Source organism: Salarias fasciatus, chromosome 15, assembly GCF_902148845.1.
Source record: "Salarias fasciatus chromosome 15, fSalaFa1.1, whole genome shotgun sequence".
In the NCBI taxonomy this organism is placed as follows: domain Eukaryota; kingdom Metazoa; phylum Chordata; class Actinopteri; order Blenniiformes; family Blenniidae; genus Salarias; species Salarias fasciatus.
Window position 1 is genome coordinate 20,290,745 of NC_043759.1, and position 23,453 is coordinate 20,314,197.

A 23,453-nucleotide genomic window follows, 5' to 3' on the forward strand; every position below is an offset into this window, starting at 1 on the left:
TTGCAAGGTCCAGGTGTCAAAAAACCGGAGTTGCCCTTTAAAATCCTGGTCTTGATTCAGTCTGGGCCCCTTAAAGCCTCAGGTTAGGTGGTCTTAATCACAACACTGGCAAAGTGTGAATCAGCCTTGATAAACAGGTGGCAGGCGTCCTCGCGCCATGCAGCAGGGTGGCTCCCCCGCCCTGCTCACGCGCTACTTCCACGTCACTCAGGAACGAGCTGTTTGAATGAATGACCCCCCTCTCTCGTCCCTACACCCGCCAAAACCTCACATTCGTTCCATGTACACGCTCTTAAATGTCATTATTGTGCTATAGTTATGAGTAACAGCGGTTACATGAGCAATAAATGCTGAAATGGCGTCAAAACGATCCCCAGGACCGAGCTGCTGTTCACTTTTTTTCTTCCGCGCATGCGAAATGGCGTGTGGTGCGTTCGCGATAAGTCGGAAATTGTAAAACTTACTACGGGTGGCGTTTCATTCAAAATTGTTCATTGATCACATGTATGCACTGCTTTACCTAGAATCATGCTCGTAATTTGTTTTGTGCCTGCAGATGTGTAGGAAAAATATAATTATGAATTATACAGAAATGATTATAAAAAAAAAAGGCTTTGGCGATTGTGTGGTCTGTTCAGCCCTCAACATGCACCACTTCATGTTTTTCATTTCTAACGTGGTTTTCATGCAGTTTGAACTTCCTTATCATAACATTATGTGTTTGTCATTTTTCGGGAACGTGAAGACAGTACATTTACTGAACAATCAATAAACTAGTAATAACAATTTAGATAGCAAAATAAATAGATTTGCTTTGACGTTTTGTCATAAAAGTAACTTATATATCAATTCTCCTGTTATATTATGATATGTGCAAATTTATTGCAGAGGAAAACATCTATAATAATAAACACTTTTTGAACTCATGAATATGATTTTTTTTAATGAATGTATATTTTCACTGCATGTGATTTTTCTATATCAGTCCTCAGAAACCTAAATAAGGGTTGGAGAAAAATAGAGTTTGACTGAATTTTGAGTGCATGCTCTATATTGGTTAGCAATCTTGAATTAAATTGTGAAATCTCCGGTTGAGTCCAGATTTGGAGTGCCCCTTTTCTGTGTTGCATTTGCATGAGTTTGAAGACTAAATGGTGACTTTAAATTTGCCTACAGGTGTGTATGAGAGTGTGAAAATATGGATAACTTTCAGAGTGGCTAGTAACAGATCAGCAAAGAAATCAGCTATTTGGAATTGTTGCTCTTGAAATTAGATAAGGTGAGATAAAAACTGTAAATTAAAGTTTATGTGAGGTGCTGTCCCAATTTTCATAGGAGAGAAAATGTTTCATTTTTCCATAAGATGGGCATAAATCTGTTGGTCATATGATTTAAAGGTGAACAAAACAAAATCTAAAATGAATGTGCTACAAAGAGATAACAATGAAAACAACTAAACCATAAAAAAAAATGAATTGAAGAGGTAAAATTTGTAAAATTGTTGGGACAATAACAGGCGAAAACAACACAAATTGTTCAAATGTATTAGATGATGATGGTAAAATATAAAAATGTCAAAAAAAAAAAACATGTCATGATGTGAAAAGATATTTCAAATGTTAAAAATGTTTTAAACATATATATTTACTATTAAAACAAAACTTATGAGCTGTTTCATCTTGCTTTGGATGTCAATTGTGTATTGCAGCTCCAAAATAATTTTATTTGGCATAAAATTTCACGTTTTATTGATGAAGACTGAGGCCTGTTGTCCCAGAGCTTTGAGAACTCTCGTGTGTGGATATTTCCGAGCTCACTGGGAGTCCCTGAACGCAGCAGTAGTGTGTGTGAGCCGTGTGGAGGAAGTGGCGGCTGATCGGGGTCCGCACCTTTTCCGGTAACACAGCACTGAACGGAGGGTGAGAGAGGGAGACGCGGAGCGGACAGAGCGGGGAGAAACGGTCCGGGGACAGGGGGAAGATCGATGCAGGAGCAGGTATTTATCTCGGTTTTCTTCCCTCGGTTCCCGTTGAGCTCCTCAGTGAGCGCGGAGAATATTTGTGCGGATCCAAAGTTGTCCTCTGTACTAACACCCCTCCCTTCTCTGGACCGTGTCACAGGGGGGGAAGAGAAGAAAGTCGGATGAATCAATGACCTTTTTGGGCGCCTTTTTCCTCCTGAATGTCCCGGCGAGGTTTGGTAACAGAGTGCTCTGAAATACATCGACTGGATTCGGTTCAGGCCAAGCGTGCGGAGCCGGCGGCCAAGGAGGAAGTGAGAACCCGGGCTCGGACTGGGCCTGGTTTATAGAGTCCGCTTCGGGTGAAAGCGGGGGGGAAAAAAGCCCCACTGAGTCAGATCCGGATCAGCTGAGAGGAACCGGACTCCAGAAAGGGAAAGAAGAGGAAGAAGTTGACATGTGGATTCTGAGGGAAGTGCGGAGAGTTTGAAAGGAGAGCGGGGGATTGTCGTTTTTTTTTTCTTCTTTACATCTGAGCGCAGCGGATCATGAAAATATCTCCCCACCCAGTTCTGAGAGGACTCCAAACGCACTGCTCACAGTGAGAGCTCACAAGCCATCTTCTCAGGTCAGATCTCCGGAATTGTACCCCACACTCACGCACACACACACTCTTGAAAGTATTGACACTTGTGCCAGCCCACCGCTGCCATCACGTGGAGGGTTTTCTGTAGCTGCACACTGAAACTGCAACTCAAGATCCCCTCTCACTAGAGAAGCCTCAGTTTCTTTCTTCTTCTAAGAAAGTATTTATGCACATCAGACAAGATGGGGAAAATGTTTTCAAAGATCTTTGGGAACAAGGAGATGAGAATATTGATGCTTGGACTTGATGCCGCCGGGAAAACGACCATCCTGTACAAGCTGAAGCTGGGACAGTCGGTCACCACCATCCCCACGGTCGGGTTCAACGTGGAGACCGTGTCCTACAAGAATGTGAAGTTCAACGTGTGGGACGTGGGAGGACAGGACAAGATCCGGCCCCTCTGGAGACATTACTACACCGGCACCCAGGGCCTCATTTTCGTGGTGGACTGCGCCGACAGGGACAGGATCGACGAGGCCCGGCAGGAGCTCCACCGGATCATCAACGACCGGGAGATGAGGGACGCCATCATCCTGATCTTCGCCAACAAACAAGACCTCCAAGATGCCATGAAGCCCCACGAGATCCAGGAGAAGCTGGGCCTGACCCGGATCCGAGATAGGAATTGGTACGTTCAGCCTTCGTGCGCCACGTCGGGGGATGGACTTTATGAGGGCCTGACCTGGCTCACCTCGAATTATAAATCCTAACGTTGCCCCTCTTCCTGCTCTTCCTCCCCCCCCTCCTCCTCCTCCTCCTCTCACCAGCCTGGACATTTGGAGGCAAAAAAAAAGTAGCTGAGAATGACAAACATATAGAGAAAAATGCAATCTGAAGCAATTAATACCATGACCTCTCTGCTGAGTATGTATCAAAGAGAGTAGCAATTATATTTTCTTTTTTTTTTTTTTTTTCTTTTTGATGATGACAACTTCACTATAACCCCTGATTTCATTTAAACAAAAAACTATTGTTTTGTTTTGTATTTTGGCTTTTTCGTAGCTTGCTTTGGTCCTCATTCTATATAATCAACACTTTAATTATACAATACGTTTTTTTTTTTTTCAGCTTTTAATGCAAATCTTTTGGGATTTTTTTTTCCTTGTTTTTGTATACTTTCTTATAGGGGACATAGGGGGCGCACATTTATAGTTTTTGCCCCTTTTGCTTTAGCTCTCATTCAGTATTTCTCTTGACATAGCTACATATCCAAAGGATGGGACAGTCCAGAAACCATTGCCGACATCAGCATATCACTTTCATGGCTCAAACTGCCTCTGTAATATGTCAGAATGTGTATTATGGATATGTTTAGGACTTCAAAGAAAAAAAAAAAAACAAACAGTTTTCATAATTGATTGTACTGGAATGAATGAGGAAATGTGTTAGTACCTTTCTCCTGTGCCGTGATCACATCCATAATGTCTACCGTGGCGGTTTGTTTGAAAAGACGATATGTGGACGCTTGGATATTCACACACACACACACACACACACATACACACACTGTGATATGGATATATGCTTTTCTTATTTCAGGGTCCAAATCTGTTACCACCAGTCTTACGGTTTCCTCGCGGAGCTTCCATTCCTGTTGAGTGTTTGTAGTTTCAGCTGCGTTCGGAGGGCCCCGGGTTCCAGGTGCCCCTAAAACCGAGACCGTTCCGACAGCAGAAGGCCTTTTTCCACTGCTGAGTTTGCACTTTTGAGAGGGGACTGGGGGGTGGGGGGGGGGGGGGGGGGGGGGGGTAGCAACAAGCTGGCGGTGCACATTTTGAGTTTCTGTCAGTGACTTTTGGACCCCAGCAAGTGTTTATGGAATTCCCAACCCCCCCCTCCCTCCCGCCGCCTCCAGGGTCGGTGCTTCGCTGATTTCTTTCTTTTTATTTTGAAGCCATTGTCATCGACTTGCAAGGTCGTACAAACGCAAAACCGTCTTTTCTGTTCGTAGTTCATAAATACTGCTGTTTTAATTATTCCTTTTCGTTCCTTTCCTTCACCTTGCTATGCTGATGAAATAATAAAAAAATATATCCAGATCAGTATGGAAGTGGTGCCTTTTCAATGAGCAGCTGGTACTTGAGCGAAGGTTCTGCCCAGAAAAGAGGAAACGAGAGTGTGAAGCGTTATGACGGTTCAGCGCAAAGTGAGACCCGGCCCGTTTCCTTTCTGCTCTGGCGTGTGTGTGAGTGTGTGTGAGTCACTTGCTGTCAATAAATGATGAGATCTCTAGTTTCGGAGCAGTGACTGTCAGGTAAACTGGACTTCGGACGAGCCTCAGTCGGTCCGTCAGGACTCCTACAGACTCCTGTGGGTGAGGTTTGGTTCAATGTGAGCAGAAATCAAAGAGTATTTCACGAAACTTTCTGATTTCTGGGTGTTTTTCCCTCCACATGTTCAACTTCTCAGGGTCGTCTCATGAAAGGTGTTTACCAGCTGGTACAGATCTGAGATCAGCTCATTTCAGACCTGTTCCCTTTTTTCGTCTGCTTCTCCTTTTCTATTTCAGCTGCCTTCCGTGTGTCACAGCATTGTGTGCTTTCGAATGCCATTGTAAAAAAAACGGAATAAAACCCGAGTGTGTGAGGTGAACTTCCTCTGCACACACATCTGAGGAGGGGAGCGTGACGTCGGCGTGTGAAGTCAGGAAACGTTTGAAAAAGAGACGGCTGTTGTCATGGAAATGGGTGTTTCAGGAGTGACTCGCCCGTACAAATTAAAAAAAAAAAAAAAAACAGGTTTAACTGTGACAATGAGCGCCGATCCTAACGTCACCGAGCTCCTGGGCTGAAAAACAGGAATGTGGAAAAGAAGCTGAAAACCCTCCCGAAACGAAACACATGTTACTGTAGAAATATGGAGCCGGTATCTGGAAATTCCTGTGCAGGAATGTTTGTTGTCTATCTCTGTGTGCTCATGCGGTGTTTGCTCTGTGGCTGCTGATGTGAAGTTTGACCTGTTGCTGTGTTTGAAAGCGCCTCCCTGCAGGTGACGTGTGCAGCTCGAGGGACACGACAGCTGAAAGTCAAACGATCTGCCGTCACTCCACCTTATACATTTCACTATACGCATAATACAAGCGTTGCATGCAGGAATTTCCCGCTATTCTGGAGCTCGCATTTTGATCAAAACCACTTTTATTTGAACAGCGCGGGGCAGCGCCCCAGTGCTGTCAAGTGCGATCTTGTTTTTCTGCAAGTTCTCCATTCACAAGCCTCAGTGTGGATGTGGAGATTGTGAAATGAAATCTACATTTTCGCTTTGCTTTTCTCAGGAGGGGGATCGAATTGGCGGGCGGGGGGGAAGCAGGCTGAAACGGCCCCCGATGTTCCGTCGGCACACATGACCCGGGCCTTTTGTCCAGCTGTCACGGCGCTCAGCAGCAGATGCACTGCACACACTGGCTGTTGTCAGGCGCTTGTCAGGCTCACCTGTGGCCCTCAGTTAAAGCACGACACTCAGACCAGAGCGTCACTGTTGCTTAACACAGGAGAAATTACGCACTCAGTTGTTTTTGTGAAGGAATTCCTGTCTCTCATGCAGGAGTTTATGCTCTTGGGGAACTTGCTTTTGATCACATTCAGTTTTTGCAGCCATTGTGTCGCGTGGGTGGGGGAGCGCCGGACTATTGTACGCCCATGAAGGGGCAGGTCTTCAAAAACCATCTAAAAACAGCTCAGAGGTCATTCCTTACCCTTTGATTCTAATAAATACAGCAGAGAATGGTATATTTCATCATAAAGATGAACGTGAATGCCCTCAACAACATGTGATTTTTTTTTTTTTTGAGGAAACGCTTCCATTAATGACATGTTTCATGCCACTGAAACCCTCCAAACCTCCGTGTTTACCGCAGATTAAGATTACGTTTATGTTAATCGTCCGAGAAACGCACATTAGGAAAGTATACATATGATTTGCTTTTCTCACACCTCGGGCGCTCGCCGAGCGTGTCCTCCCACGGTGGTTTCCATAGAGCCGAGGAGCTCACACGCGCTATGCTCACTTTACTCAGAGGCCAAGAAGCACTCATCACTTCACTCCCGAGATTTTTTTTTTTTTTTTTTTTCCTTTTCTCATTACGTCTGTATTTAATCTGCATCTGTGGAGAATAAAGTGAAGAGATGCTGAAGTTAGGGAGCTCTTTCCAGATCTAAATGAACTGTAAAGCGTGATCGATTGCTTCCTACACCTTCATATGGTTCATTTCACATTTATGCGTCGGCTTCGAGGGAGAAAATAGTTGCAAACCTCGACTATGATATATAAAAGAGTACGTATGGGGAAGGTTGCAACCTTGCTGTGTCTAATCAAACAGGCTTCAACCCGCAGCCTCTTATATCACAATCCCTTTCTGTGACTAAAACCACGCTTATGGAAAAAAATTACATCTAAAAAGTACACTCTTAAGTAAGAAAGAAAGGGACTTTTGGGGTTGTGTAATTTTAGATATACCGCAGTGCATTTCCTAAAACCTGCCTTGCTTCTGAAAAATCTTGATTTATATATTTTTTCTTACAATTGTGCAGGTTTTGTATAATTTTATCAGTAAAAATGTGGTTTAAGAGTAGATATTTCAGACATGTAAGCTTGATCACATGTTTACAGTGTGAGTGACTGTGGCTCAGTGGGGAAGTCAGGGTTGTTGATTTGATGGACTAGGTTGCAGGTACAACCCCAAACTGAGGTACAAATGGGTATATATGACAGATAAAGTGCATAAGCTGAAGGGGGGGAGGTGCTATATAAGTCAACTCTATTCACAATGGTCAAAAGGTAACTTTTACTTTGTAGTTTTAGAAACAGTACTTTCATTTTCATTTTCTGAGTTTTGATGGTTTGACTGCGCTTCTCCAGCCCTCTTCCCATCTCCCCTCTCATCCCAAACAGTGTTTAAACCCAGCGTTCTAATCTTGCCACCCAGAACAATCTTCCACCGCCCCCTTTTGTCCGGGGGTTTTATCAGTGTGCGATTGTTCTCCCCGTTGAGGAGAGGAATTGTGCTGCGTTTCGTTGTTGTCTTTGTCCCGGTGATTGAGCGATTATCTACAGTCGTCTTGATGGGCATTTCCGGCTCCGCAGACGGGCACCGCTGGCACACGGAGCGGGACCCGGGGCCTGGCAGGACGAGCCGGAGACATAACTCAGAAAGTTTCTGTTGTCATGGGACCCGCCGGAGCAGCGTGCGGAGTGACATTCAGCTCCCAGGCATGTTGCACGCTCTTCAGAATCTGTTGCACATTGCTTTTCTGTCCGCCTCGGACAATGTGCTAATAATTATAGGGAGCCCGAGGCCTGTGTTTGCGTTTGGCAGCGAGGCTGTGCAGTGGGAGGGACGTGTGCCTCTACAACTGCAGTGGTTCAGGCTCACAGATGTAATTAACAGAGGCTGTGCATTGGAAGCCATGCTTTCTCACATCCTTTACAGGAAGCGTGGTTATCGCCCAATCTGCCAAAATCAAAATGAGTGGAGGATGTGTTTAAAATAAACTGATCTACACCTCCAGATACATACATTCTGGCTTTTCTTTTCAAGCATATGCTTATACTTTCTATAAAAATAGTTTGTCGCTTCATCAGTTAAAGCAAATTGCTCAAAGTAAAGACTTTATGAAGTGTTTGATCACAGAAAACTTCCCCACTGCACACACACAGCTACGAAACGACGGCTGAACGGAGCGCCGCACTTTCGTTTGTGACAGGAACTGACATGCGCTGCAACCTTCCTGTGTGACACATGGCACACCACACCGTGACGGACGGGCGCTGCCAGATAGAGACAAAACACACCAACGCGACAATATGGCGAGGAGTACTACCAGCTCGTTTGCGTGGGTTTGAAACGAAATGGACAGGACGGGACTGGAGCATAGTTATTCAGATGTAAATTATGTGTCTGTTAAGCGGCACTATAATTACCTGCACTGGCTTTCTTTTGTGAAACTGAGAAACAGCAGAGAGGGAGTCGACTGCAGTGACTATTGTGGATATGACTGTGGTCAAGGCGGTGTAACTGCAATTTATTTCTGAATGGATCCCCATCTGAGTCCCAAACAAGACACAAATTTGAAGCAATATTTTTATCAAACATGTGTACACTGCTCCTTTTTTTATCTAGAAGTGTAATTTATGATATGCTTTTCACAGTACTAATAATAGTAATTTAATCCTCAAACATTACCATAAATTTCAACTGGAAAAAATGTAGTGTTTGTTTCAACCCGTTAGCTTTATTTCTATCAAAATATTTGAACCACAGGTTGTTGTTTTTTTTTTTTCATTTCCTGCTTGTTGATTTTATATCATTACAAATTTTGGTAGTTTTCATTGATTACAATTTAAAACCACTCCACATTTTGAAAAACATCCGTTCATTTAAGTTTCAATCATCTCGACCATGTGAAAGCATGTAAACTCTGGTCACAGTTGTTTTGTGTTCGAGGGTGCACGATGGCCGCATAGCAGGAATGTCGAGTCCAGTGTGAAATCTGCAAGTGAAAAAGACAAGTTTGCAACGAGAAGGAAGGAAATAAAATCTCAAAGCCGAATTTTAACTGACACTGGAGAGTTTGCAGCGAATGAACTGACTAAAGGTGTGTTTTCTGTAAACAAATCTAAGGAGGACACATCACAAAAGTATAATAGCTCCAAATCTCTAAATTGCCTGCTGTGTGGCAAAAACGCTGCCTCTGCCTGCCGCGTCTCGCCGTAACCGCCGATGAAACAATCAACAAGTGTCACTCTTCAAAAACCTGTGGCAATCAAGGCTGCTACACCAAGGTTAGAGGTTGCCCTTCACGCATTGTGTAATTATTAATGTGCTCGCTGCGGAATACTGTCAGCCCGAGCAGGGAGCCAATTACTCTAAATGTCGCTCTCGTGCTCGCTTTGGTGCCTGTCGGCAACCTCCTACTTATGCAAACACAGAAATAGAGTCACCAATGCAACTTTCATCCCTAAATAACACACATCACTAAATCCAAAAATAACGCACCACATGCAAGCCCCCCCCCCAAGCCCCCCCACCAGCTCTTACTAATGACCCGTCTGAAGAGCCATCTGCTTCATGTAAAGCACTCAGCACCCAGGGCTCAGGTCATGTGTATGTATGGCAGGTGCTTTGTGCAGTTCAGTGACACATGAAATGAATGAGTGTGCTGAATCCACGTCTATTAAAGAAATAAGTCCCCCCCCCCCCCCCCCCCCCCCCCCGACCCAGGAGTGGGACATGTTTCTCTTTTTAGTGGAAAAGTACAGCTTAAGAACTGTTCCACAGATCCTTTCAGGCTTATTCTGTTTACCGATCGAGCGTGTTTTGTGAGACGACATTAGAATTCACTGGAAGACTTCAAAGATCACTCTTGTCATATGAGCGGCAGGTTTATTTGGCCCGTTTTTGTTGTTGATTGTTGCTGTGAGTGCCTCTGGGACTGCCTTATCTCCTGTTTCTCACATGATCTCACATAATCTTCCCGTGTCTTTTCCCAGGAGTGTGCGGTGATCTAGCTCCGTGGTGAATCTGCACATTTTTACAAACTACTGTGACAGCTGGCTAAACTATTATGTGCGGTATTATGCCATCAATGGCCAGAGTTCCTGGTGACATTTGTTTTTAGTGTTTTGCAACAAACCTGCTTGTGTATGCAATTAGTTTCCCCCCCGTGGGGAACCGAAATCTCCGGTGAAGAAGCCCGGTGTGTGAAGCTCACACAGAGCGGGGGGTATGCTGGGCCATCTGCAGCATCGTGCCCGATTAAAACAGGAGACGTCCCCTCCGTCAAGGAGAGGGGAATGTGGCGTCTGTTCACAGGGAAAGACACACACCCGGCGGACACGTGCTCGTGCACTGCAGGTAGGAGACTGACACTACGGGTATGAATAAAATAATTGTATCAAATCAGTTAGTTAAAACCGGTGTTTTGACTGTTTGGTGGTTTGACCGGCTTTTACAAGTCTTCAGTTCCGCTTCAGTTTTTACTAGACAGAGTAACTAAATAACAGGCATACCTTTGCTTTTGTTTGAGCCCGTCGCCTTGGCAACATTGACAAAGACTGAGCAGCAGAAGTCCGGAGCACACCTCAGACGCTCAGATTCACCGCCTTCACTTTCATCTCCTACAGCCGTCTGTTTCTGTCTCTCAGATCGACAAAGGTTTGTGGGTAAAGTGGTGGAGGACATGGAGACTGTTGGCGTTAACAGTAGAGAAGGCCAGAGATCCACTGAGACAAGATAGAGGCGATCACCACCAAATAAATCTGTTCAATAAAGCACTAAAATGTCTTTACATAATACACTGATAGTGCGCATTTGTAATAAAACTGCATCATGTGGTTTGAGCCCAGAGACGAATTCCAATCACACAAACTGTTGGAAACTTTAATCCTGGCTGTGGCAGGCAGGTGACAGAGCACACAACAGGTTGCAACATCAAACAGAGACACAGTGAAACTCGACGGTCACAGTGCAGCGCTCTAACTGAAAGAGCCGAACTCGAGTGAAAGTTCCAGATTTGAACAATGGAGCAATGTAAGATGACCTTTTCTGAAATAATCACTTTCTTTCAACATCGTGTGAAAGGCCGGATAGTTGTGCTGTGTTTACTTATAGATAAAACTGTAACAGGGGGAACAGTTCAGCAGAGGATGTGTGATACTTTGTGCAACATTCGACTGGGAAAACCCAGACATATCATGTTGATGAAACTTCTCACAAAACAGCTTGCTTAACACTGCTGCTGACCAGATAATTCTCTTAATGGCAACCATATTCCAAGATGACGGTTGCTTGGTAAGTAAACACACCCTTTCAAACTGCAGAAATTCCTCTCTGATGATTTCGAGAACAAGACAAATTGGTCAATGTGTTAACTTGACTCTGGAATTTGTGTGACTTCAGCCTGATTGTGTCCTTTTCCTCATTCTAGACGGGCCCGCAGGACAGCAATGAATAAAAAGAAAGTAGACTTTATTTTTTACAGGTCGGGTGTCTGTAATTCAAAAGATGAAGTCATCTGTGTACAAAATTCCAAGAATAGCTGACTGTTGTGGGCCCCCGAACAAGGAGCATGAATACAGAATGGTGTTCGTTGAAAAGTAGTAATCTAAATACTTCAGTTGTGAATCAATGTGCTGTTTTCAAGGATCAGAATTTTAATCACCATTGCAAAACATTAACCAAACACAATGAGAAATCCAAATCTGATGTAGACCAGCAGTCATCGCTCAAAACTATGATACCAAATGCTTAATGTGATGGAGACATATTACATTTACCAGAAGTGAAGTCAGCATATGGCCTGCTCCTCCACAGAAATCCAACCTTCCTGTGTGGCCCCTTGGGAAAATTAATTGCCCACTTCTGTACTAAAGTGAATTTATTCCAAAAGAGCCCACACGTGTGGATGTTCAGCACAAACATCTCTAAATTGTCAGTGGCGACTCCTCCAGCTCAGGGCTGACTTGAAATACGTTCTGCCAAAATGCACAGAATGATAACAGATTGTATTCAACATGTTAACAATTACAGATACTTCTGAGCTGAGATTAGTTCACCAAATAAGGTAGCAAGATAAATTAAGCGATGTGACTGAATTGTACTACTACACACATTCTCCTCCAGTTTCCTGGTTAAACCACACATTATTATTCACGTCGATGACATAAATGTCAAAGCATTGTTTAGTCACTCTGTATGTTCTGTGAACTGTGAATACAGTCCTGACATGGCAGCAGCCGAGACTGCATACTGAGATTAGTTTGGGAGAATTTGTGGGGCTGATGAGGCTGTGATGGAACAAAGCAGCTGTCAGTCACAACTGCCATGTTCAATATTAGAAATGAACACAGAGTCTCTGTTATCGACAGATCTAGATGACAGACCTGTTCACATCATTTCCCCACATATTTGTGGAAGTGCTGCGATGTTGTAAGTGGAAAGATTTTCTTTTTTAATTATACTTCTGTGATGACATGCATCTGTTATGGTGAGTATTGTTAAAACACTGCGATTAATATCTCCCACTGCTATGCCATTTAAAATATTCAATAACTCCAGTGATTAGAAGAAACTCTTCCCTCATGATCAGTGAATAAACACATTTCTTTATTCAAAAAAAGGAGTCTGTAGTTATTCACAGCATTCTTTGAATTCCTGGTTACATGAAACAAACAAATAAATTATCCCAAAGGCCACTGGATCCTTGCCAGCTGATGGATTATTATGGTCATAAACTGAGGAGCAGTGAGGTTTCACCTCGCGTGACTGAAGCCAGAAACACAGCTGAACAGGAAAGGGAGCCTAAAGAGACAAACAGCAAGTGTGGGAGAGATGTAAGGAGGGAGAGAGAGAGAGAGAGAGAGAGACAGAGCGAGGAGGGTGTGACCTTAATCCCACAGTACCAAAGAAAAGAGACTCACACGTACTGAAACATGCACACACACAGACTCGTACACACATCTGGTTTGTCCAGTTCCTGCTCTGTATCTCAGAGGAAAAGTGTGTTGGAGGTTAAATGTCTGATATATGCAGTGAAACTTGGAGATACACTTAAGAAGTGAGTCAGCAGTTGGGCTGGTTGATTAGTTACTCTGCAAACGCTACGTGTTGTCATTCATAAAATAAGGGTGTGGTCGTTTGGTTCGGTTTGTGCTGGAGCTCGATCATGAGTCATCCTCTCTCTCAAAGTGTCATCAACTCTCTTCCTGCACTTGCAGCACTTCAGTCAGAGCATGTGAGAGATATTGGCTTCTGCTTTGGAAGTGTTTCCCTATCACTCGGGCTAACGCCTCTAAATCTGTACAGGCAAATGTTTTTATGGCACTCGACATATCTGATAACAAAGGCAAGCAAACCGCACACTTCAGGGTCACGCGAAGTGCCGTATGGCGCCTCTGTGCCTTACCCTGCGTGCAAGCCACTACTTGTTACACTAGTCTGCCAGAGCAAGCAATAAGGCTACTGTTCCAGATGAAGACAGCCTGTCCGCTCCGGAGACAGAACATCCTGATACTGACACCCCAGCTCTGGGCTCCGTCCAAAAAGCCTGCAGTCAAGGTTTGGCTGTCTGTCTCATAAAATAACAATGAATGGCGGTCAGACAGTTGGAGGAGAAAGAGACAGTATACAGGACAAGCATCTTAACTAACTTGAAGACCTTCATGCTTGACATCAATCATTCAGAAATCAGTAGATGTATTCCAACAAAATGACATAGATCAGAATAGAGCAGGTTCTAGGGGAAACCCAGCATCCATTGTGGGAATTTGTCCAAATGACCAGAGTTGACTAACTTCATAAACTGGAAAGTTGTACTTTGCAAGTGCACTGCCCTCATGTGGCAACAGCATTATGCGTTACTACATGGTGCGAGTGTGATTAAGTGTGTTTGTGTGAGAGAGAGAAAGATGGAGACAGACACATAAGCGTAGGCTCCAGTCGGCCTATATCTGTCTCCACACTCCCACATGAATTGCAGGAGGGAAGAAAGGAAGGTGTCGTCTGGGGCGCAGTGGTGACCCACATCTCAGCTACACCAGCACTACCACACCCCCCAAAGCATCTTACTCCGTCAGACTCCATAATGACCCATTAGATCAGATTTTATCATGACCACTGAGAAAGAAATCCAAGAGTTTAGATACAACGGGATACATGTACATGCCAGCGTATGCGGCTACTTCTGTGATTTCAGCAATGTCTCATTTTATTCTATCAGTAGGAGCCAGCTTCACATTGAGGATTCAACCATTCCATGGTCCGGGGGACGATTTGTCACTAAGCACTATGCAATTTTTGAATGGGAAATAATATTTACTGTATTCTCATTTGTGTGGTATTTACATAAGTTTAAAATTCACTGGACGCTCTTTTGTTGATCTTCAAGTTATTTTAAAAACTATATTAACTTACGTTTAATACGACCACCCCCCCTTCTGATGATGGTACGACCCACTCCCTGCCGTTAGCCGTTGTTGTATCCTCTGCTACTGAACAGATTTGTCGCGATAGAAACTAGCTACACACCGGCATTTAAGCTACGAAAAGATGCTCCATCAAGGGATTAAAACATTCAAACAAACGGCAAAAAGTCTTGAAAAACTTTACCCAACTGTGGCCAAACTTTGATAGACCTCAGCCCCCAGACCACTTCCTTTCCAGTTCCCAGTGTGTTAGCATTGTTTTATCTCATTGGCTTTGGACGCGTCTTTTTCTTCTTCTGGAGCAGTCCAGTCTGATGAATTCACCGAAAAAAGACGGAGATGATGATGTGCCCGTTAAAGACCCGGTAAAATACGGCGAGCTGGTCATTTTGGGGTAAGTCTCTTCAAATTGTGTCGTGATTAAGCCTCTCCAGCGGCAAATTAAGATTAAAAGAAAATGTACTGGCTGCATTGTAACAATAAAGCCACGGATGACGTGTGGGTTTTACATTTAATCCAGTTTATTTCTGTATCAAGCACATCGTCTTCACGGATATTTTACACACGTCCTAGCGTATTTCTCATTTATTGTACGACACCGGTTGTGGACCAGTGTTACAAAGTAAGTTTATAGCCCACATTTGAACATGCGCTTCATTATCGTTTCCCTTGTTTCGTGTGGTGCGTTTGAGTGTAAAAGGTGCAGAATGTGCTGCAGCCGTACTACATAAGGCTACTACGGATGTAGCCGCTTTTTCATCAATGGTTGTAGTGGGGGGTGAAGCAGGCTGAAAATCCCAATGATGTCATCCGGTGCTGTATGTGTGATGGCTAAAAGTAGGACTGAGGAGGATCTCATTGTCTCAGATATGCATGTGTCTCGCTGGTATTATTTAGTCATAAACCCTCCTCGGCTGGTATTACTAATTAATACATCGTTTCAGCCAGATGACCATCCATGCCAGGAAGGGAGAGGGAGGAGGAGGAGGAGGAGGAGAAAAGCCCCTCTTCATCACCCACGCAGGCACACAGTAGGCAGGATGTGCTGATGACAGCCACCAGCTTCCACAGCAGTTGCAGCCCTACAGCTTCCACACTGTGCGAAGGGGTCCGCAGAGAGCAGAAATGCCACGACACGCTCGCATACACACTGTCACATCCGGGCTTACACAGGCCTCCTTCTTGCCCTGCAGAGCTTCCTGTGTATGCCAAAGATAACTGACCTAATGGCCTATCTCTTCCCCTCTGGCTGAACATAGAGTGAGGAGGCTGTAGCCCACCCACATCAGAATACTGATGAGTCGTCCTCCCCGTCATTTGACTGTTTGAACACAGCTGCCCTTTACATCCTTGGATCAGAATAAGGGAGTTTGAATCGGACACCTGTTTTGAGGGGTTGTGGGCATGGGCCAGAACACTTAATGTGCTTTCTTTCTGACTGAATTTGGTTGCTTTAATGATTGAGGTTTGGTTTGAGCTTGCAATTCCCTCAATAGATCTCCTCTCTGTAGTTTTCATAAAGATCTGGCTGAACTAGGTAACAGAAAAGCTGTGTAATATTTAACATAATTTACAATGTGTTATAAATGCCACCTTCCCATTGCAGCAGTATATGACACACTCATATTGTTAATGCATTGTGATCCTGCAATATTTGTATGATCTTGGCCCATTCCTCTTGTCCCAAACATTCAGCTGGTAACTTTGACAGTAGGCACTGCATGTGAGAACAGGCTGTCCTTTCTGCTGCTTCCTCTCAGATATCAGAGTTTGCTGGTGTTATCTGTTCAAGTGTGGTTTGACTTTGCATCTGTCAGCCTTGATGCTCATATGCCCCGTGCGGTCGATGTCTGCTTCACTGCAGGCCATGTGATCTTTGCAGTGGCTGTCTGCCACCACTCATTACCTTAGTTAGCCCGGACACCATGTACGGTCCTGCCCTGTTCGGCGGCCCACCAGAGCTCATAACCCGCACTCGTGCTCGCTCCACAGACACTCACCCTGAGTCTCCCGCACACCTTTTTAACCCTCCGTCTCCCCAGTCCGAGACCGACCCCCTGTCGCATTCCTCTGTCTCTCATGCAGTCCCCTCTCGGCCAGCCGTCCTTCCAGTGTTTTGCTGAGTGCTGACTTTCACAGAGGCGAGCGCCTCCTTAGTGACTTGCCCTCAACGAAAATAAACGCTGTGTTGGGGGGCAGAAGGAGTGAATATTTCATATTGTGCTTTATGGTGTGTGCGCATGCGTGATAGAGGCCGGAACTGGCCACGCTTGCACCGTATAGAGATGCTCGTCCACTGGCATTTCCCCTCGACCTTCTACTTTTCATCGACTCCTGGCCTCTTATCTTCTGTGCCCAGTCACTGCATGTGTATGTTTTGCTTCTGTTTTGTGTCGTAGATGTTCATGATAGCTTCTGACTGCTTTTCTGACTTGCTTTTTGTCAACCTTTTACTTTACTGTCCCTGCAACCTGATTTATCTGTCATGTGCTGTTTTAAGCTGTGACCTATTTCATATTCTCTACCTTTTAAACTGACCCCACAAAGATCTGTCCTCATGTGTCCTCTCTTCCTGACGTGGTCTTTCTCTCAGCAGACAGTTCAGTGGGATCTGACAGGCCGGGCAACTGAGGGCTGACATCAGCGCTGAGTCATGCTCTTTTACTGGACTCAAAATTTGACGAATATTAAAGTAAATATGGCCAGTTTGAAGACTCTTTCCAGGGAACATAACAGATATACTCACCAGAGCTGAGGATGCTAAACTCACCGACATTCGTAGAAGTGCTTTTCATTAAATATACATGGTGTCAGCAATCAGCTTCTGAGAAAACACTCAAATGCTTCTTAGTGAGACAAGTCAAAGCATCTCATTTAAGGTTAATTTAATAACTGGACTCGACCGAGCAGAAAAAAACAAATCTGAATCAGAAACGTCTCGTATGAGGTGTACAATTTCTAAACGTGCCGTTTGTTGAAAACTACAGAGAAGCTTTCTGAGGCAGTAGTGCACATTTGTGTGTCTGGGACACAGATTCAAACTATCAGTGTATCCATCCATTTACTGCTTTATCCAACTCTGGGTCATGGGGACTGGAGCCAATCCAAGCTGATTAGGGTTAGTGTATTACATTTTTAAATATCTATTTTGATGAAATCCTACAGTCAGATATACATTATAGATTTCTTTGAGATACTGATGCCTCACTACTTATTTCATCATTACATTGTCTTTCCACTGTCATGGCAGCTAAATTGGTTTCATAGCTCTGAGGCCAGAAGTGAGCCGGTCCAGATCTGATTACATTCAAAGGCCACTATAGACAGTTTATTGTCTATACTGTTGCCCTCTTGCTTTCTGGCTTTCATCTAACTCTTTTTAATAGGATCCATGCCCTGCTGATAAGAGAAAAGTCCAAAACCAGCACACTGCCTTCTGTGTGAACTCAAACTGTGAAAATCATATTTGACTCAGCTTTGGAGAAAAAAAAGCCACAGTGGACATATTGAGTCTTTTCGCACTTACACCAGAAATAACTTAACATCCCGCTGGCCTGGTTTTCATTAAAAGATTTTAAAAAAAAGTGATCATTGTCTTTTAAAGAATATTATGAATACATTATGTACTTCTGTGGTAAGAAGATTTTGGATTTTCATATTGCTCCTGTAATTGAACACATGCCTGCAGTGTATCCAGACTGGTTCTGTTCCTCAAAGCTCTACAGTGAATGTAATAAAACTGAATCCGTCATGCTGGAAATGCTTTAGATCATAAAGCATTGTCAACATGACAGATGAGATGAAGGGTGAGCGTCTCTGCAGTGAACCTGGGCTGTAAGTAGTCACGCCGAGTGATTCAGATCAAATGCTTGCAGTCCTTCTCTTTCGGGTTCAGCAGTTTTAACCGGAATCATGAGTACAGGTACTTTGAATGTGCGTTGAAGCAATTAAAGCACACGTTATTTAATGATCCAACAGGTTATTTGTTGTTGTACAGGCAGCATCCGCGTCTTTAAAAGTGGGGCGTTCTTATGAATGCAGGCTGTAAAGACTATCCTAGTATTTAGCATTATGAGGCTTTCTCATGCACGGCGTTGTACTTGTTCACACTCTCGCATGTTCTCTCTGTGCATCTGTGGCTTTTCTCTAGGTTCTCCACACTCTCCTCTTTCAGTTTGAAAGCATGCGTTTAACGTTAATCGATGGCTGTAATTTGCTAATAGGTACCCGTGTCTGTGTTTGCTCCGCATGCAGGGTGTTCCCTGCCTCCACCCAAAGTCAGTTGGGATCGCTCCAGATCCTGGTGACTTTTTAGACGGATAAAGTGGTTTAGAAGATGCACGGATAAAGCTTACTCAATAAAGCTATGGCATACATGTGTAGACTCATCCGGAGTCTTATTCCTCCCCGAAGTCTCGATTACTTAATCATCATCTGGGCTCATTTGTGTTTGTCCTCCTCCAGGTACAATGGCTCTCTTCCAAGCGGAGACCGTGGGCGCAGAAAGAGCCGCTTCGCTCTGTACCGAAGGGCCAAGGCCAACGGTGTCAAACCCAGTGCCGTGCACATCCTCAACACGCCACAGGACAGCAAGGTATGCAGAAGCATCTGTGCACTGCACGCTTTATCAGTGTGTAACATTGGTTTCCTTCCTGTGAAGCCCTGCCCACGCATTAATTCATGAGGAAATGTGTGGGCATGGGTCTGTACTTATGTCATACATAAGGATGTAAAGTTGGTTTTTGACTGATTCCTTATTAATTTAAAAATAAAATTTACTTCCGTTATATCAGTGCTGTTTTATCACTGTCAGATTATCTTGAAATTCGGGTTTCCTCCACCAAATCTCTTCCATGTGAGATCCGTTAGTGAATGTTTAAAGGTGGTTCTCTCTTTTAGCATGCTTCAGTCAAAACGGTTGGGAAAATGGACAAAGAAAGACTGGGGGAAAAAAAAGACAGATTGTTCCAGAAAACGAGTGCATTGCAACATGGTTTATTGCTTGCTGCTCTTGTTGTTGCAGGCAGTCCACAGCAGGGGGCAGCACAGCATCTCTTTCACTCTGTCCCGTAACCAGACGGTGGTGGTGGAGTACTGCCATGACAACAACACAGACATGTTCCAGGTAAAACATCATCTAGGAAACCAGGTCAGCTGGTGACAGGGAGAAGAAGCCATTGATGGAATAATCATGTGCAAGTTCCTCCGAAAATACACTGTTATGTAACATCATCAAAGGGAGATTATTTTTGTCCAGAACTGGGTCCATTTCGTAGTAGAAATCTTCAAGAGAGTCTATTTTTATCCACTGATTCCTGCAGAGGATAATGCCACAGATTTGCTTTACTTAACCAATAAATCCCATACTGGACCAAGATTTTTATTTTTTTATTTTTTTTAAAGCTGTTAGAGTTTGCATCCTTGATCATTTGAGCGTTGATCCAGCAGAATGATATGATTCTGCTGTTGGCTGCAGATCGGACGCTCCACAGAGAGTCCCATCGACTTTGTGGTGACCGACACCTCCGGAGGAAGCAAGGAGGGAGAGGACCCCTCCATCGCTCCCAGCACCATCTCACGCTTTGCCTGCAGGGTGGTGTGTGAGCGCAACCCACCTTACACTGCACGCATCTATGCCGCAGGCTTCGACTCCTCCAAGAATATCTTCCTTGGGGTGAGTAGAGAGATGATCCACCGACAAATAGATAAAGCATATTGGTAACAGACTTTTAAAAAGAGAGACCTTTGTTTCAAATGCCCCGATGAAACCCTGATTTATTCAAACGGACTCAAGATTGTGGAAAAAGTCTGGCCCTTGTGGACTCTGTGATCTCCGATACTCTCTGCTAGTTGATTGATACTTAATCAATTTGGGAGAGGCAGACATGCAAGTGCAAGCAAACCGTCTGGTAGCCATTTTAATTTCAAACCCCCCACTCCACTGCTCTTCCCACACTTCGAGATAAGAGTACTGCGTCAGCTTCGTCCTTGCAGGTCGGCTCATTGGCCACAGTTTTTCCAAGCCGACTGTATTTATTGACATGTTGTAAGACGGTTTACATTCTGCCTCCGTTTATCTTCCGTCACAGGAAAAAGCAACCAAGTGGAAAAACCCCGATGGGCACATGGATGGTCTGACCACCAACGGCGTGTTAGTCATGCACCCAGAGGGTTTCCCAGAGGACCCCAAGCAAGGCCTGTGGAGGGAGATCTCGGTCTGTGGAGACGTTTACGCGCTGAGGGAGACGCGCTCCGGACCCAGCCGGGGCAAACTGGTGAGTTACTGCGTCCAAGAGGCTTTTTTTTTGTCGATCTCATGCTTCGAGTGTGAGCGTGTCTGTGTTCATGCGCCACCTTCAGGCGGAGGGAGAGAGCAGCGCGCTGCGTGACGGTTCCCTGGTCGATCTCTGCGGCGCCACCCTGCTGTGGCGCACCGGAGAGGGACTCATGCGGGCCCCCACCCTGCGGCACCTGGAGGCCCTCCGTCAGGAGCTCAACGCGTCCCGGCCTCAGTGTCCCGTCGGCCTCAGCACGCTGGCCTTCCCCAGCCTCCCGCGCAGCCACAGGTCAGGCCTCACGATGCTTGTTATGTCACGCTTTATCCAGAACTTGCACCACAGCACTGTTATTTATTTTAATCTGTGCAAAGTCTGATATCGTGTCTGTGTTGGTGCAGCCTTGAAGAGCGTCAGCCCTGGGTCTACCTCACCTGCGGCCACGTCCACGGACGCCACGACTGGGGCCACAGATCGGAAGGAGAAGTGGAGCCGGCGGAGGGCGAGGGCTCCACGGCCCGGCGGGAATGTCCCCTGTGCAGGAGCCTGGGCCCCTACGTGCCCCTGTGGCTGGGCTGCGAGCCCGCCGTGTACGTGGACGCCGGCGCGCCCACCCACGGCTTCGTGCCGTGCGGCCACGTCTGCTCAGAGAGGACAGCCAGGTACTGGGCCGAGACCCCACTCCCCCACGGGACGCACGCCTTCAGGCCCGTCTGCCCCTTCTGCTCCGCCGCCCTCAGCTCCCCCGGCTGGACGCGCCTCATCTTCCAGGGCCCCATCGACTAGTCGCCACCTCCTCAGCCGCCACCGTCACATTAACAGGAAGCCACCTGAGCTTCATTCATGTCGCAAATACTGAGCAGTGCCAAGAGGTAAGGATTTCGGACATGATTCGATGCTGTCGGCTCACTTCCTGTGGGCACGGCGGCCCGCTGCAGTATTGTGCCTCAGAATGAAGCTCAGCGCTGAAGAATCCGTCGCCTTGTTTATCCTTCAGTGCTTGTTTATTGGTGTGAGATCAGAAGAGTTGGGTCATGAAACAAGATGGACGAATCAGTACTGTAAATTAATTTGCTTTTTTATTGCGTCTACCAGCCGAGTCTCCTTCAACAATGCATCATTCACAGAAGTAACTTCCAGAGCGGTTAACAGCCATGCCGCTCGACTCCACACCAACATGCAACGTCACCTCGTCCTTTAACACAACACAGGAGTAGCTGAGTCATCAGGTTTAAACGCCCTCGTACGATGAGCTGATCATTATATTTCTGCACTATTTAAAGCAATGGCCTTGTTTCCCAGTTTACCTGCAGTTTATTGCAGGTTCAAGATATATAAAGAAAAACAAAAACCCTATTGCACTTCCAGGTCTGCTATCTCACCACGTCTCGCTTTATCAGTCACGTCACGCTGACAGCGCTGTCACCACATGTCAGATTTTGTGGATTTATTATTGGTTGCTTCAAGTGTTTGATCGCAAAACAAAACATCTTCATCTTGATAGATGTGCTGTCTTAGTTGGCTCTTTTTTTCTTTTTTTTTTCCTTCTGCTGTTTTCTATTTTTGGCAGTTTGTTTTCAGAGCAGTATTAACCGCTTATGGTCAATTTAAAAGGTTTTTCTTTCATGCAGCACTGAAAGTTAGAAAATGACGACATTTTAAGGATATACAGGTCTCATGTTTTGTCTTTACATATCCTTCTAGCGTTGAATCTATGCAGAGAACCCCTTCCGCACTCCACTTCTTGTGTAGTATTTGGTTGGACAGAACCCCCACTGTGGCTGATTAGCGGCGAAGCACCGGTGGGAGAAACGCGCTCGGAAGATCTTATCCCGATCAGGAAGCAGAGCGAGGATAAACAAAGGCACGAAAACTGGGTAAACTCCACTTCACAACTCTACCAAGCAATAACGGCACTCCCATAGATAATAAGCTAGATGTTGTGCGCGATGTTTAGCCGGGCGTGCGGTCAGCAGGCCCTTCAGACGCGGCTGAGACGGATTCCAGGTTAAGGGCTCAACCAGAGGCGTGTTCAACTCCACGGCTGCTCCTCACACTCCACACCGGCTCTCTCTCTGGGGACGTGCGGTGTCACCAACGCGCCCGAATTTAGAGAAGATTAACCAACCAAATCCAGCCGGACCGTTCCCGCCGTTGAACACGCCTCTGGTTACCGAATCGCGCTGAACAGGGTCCACGTTGGTGTGATGGCGCGTCGACGAGTTTGACCTTGTGTAACCTCAAAAGAATACTCTTTTGTTTTGAAGAAAATAAAAAGCTATTTTGTTAGGGAAAGGGGAGGGGCTCGGGAGGGATTCTTTTAGATGTTCAGTGTTTGGGGTGGGGGGGGGGGGAGAAAAAAAAACAAACAAAAAAAAGTGACTATTTTTCTAACATACGGTTGATTTTAGTTACCTGTTGTTACTCAGTGTAAGCAAGTTGTGTGTGTTTCCAAATAAACCCGTGTGGTAGACGTAGGAGAGCTTGTGAGTGCGAAAACAAATTGCCAACACTGTGTCCGACAAAACACGCGCGTACCACAAAACGCTAACCGTAGAGAACATTGCCCAGACAATGAATGTAGCCAAATACTCGGGCTATGTCTTAGCCTTCCCTGGTGCTCATATGGAATGGTCTATATTGTGATACTATT

The 23,453-nt window shown here is 45.2% G+C and overlaps 2 protein-coding genes across 2 annotated transcripts; both read left to right on the plus strand.

Annotated features, from left to right (window-relative positions):
- Positions 1-1,868: 1,868 nt before the first annotated feature.
- arf6a (ADP-ribosylation factor 6a) lies at positions 1,869-4,645 on the plus strand. The gene is made up of 2 exons (XM_030109662.1): positions 1,869-1,996; positions 2,121-4,645. Exon 2 carries the CDS (start codon positions 2,789-2,791, stop codon positions 3,314-3,316), a length of 528 nt encoding a protein of 175 aa, XP_029965522.1. The 5' UTR covers positions 1,869-1,996; positions 2,121-2,788; the 3' UTR covers positions 3,317-4,645.
- A 9,933-nt stretch (positions 4,646-14,578) lies between these two features.
- LOC115402128 (E3 ubiquitin-protein ligase pellino homolog 2) lies at positions 14,579-23,087 on the plus strand. The gene is made up of 7 exons (XM_030110577.1): positions 14,579-14,919; positions 18,990-19,119; positions 19,549-19,650; positions 20,002-20,199; positions 20,615-20,800; positions 20,886-21,091; positions 21,202-23,087. Exons 1-7 carry the CDS (start codon positions 14,840-14,842, stop codon positions 21,584-21,586), a joined length of 1,287 nt encoding a protein of 428 aa, XP_029966437.1. The 5' UTR covers positions 14,579-14,839; the 3' UTR covers positions 21,587-23,087.
- The last annotated feature ends 366 nt before the right edge of the window (positions 23,088-23,453 follow it).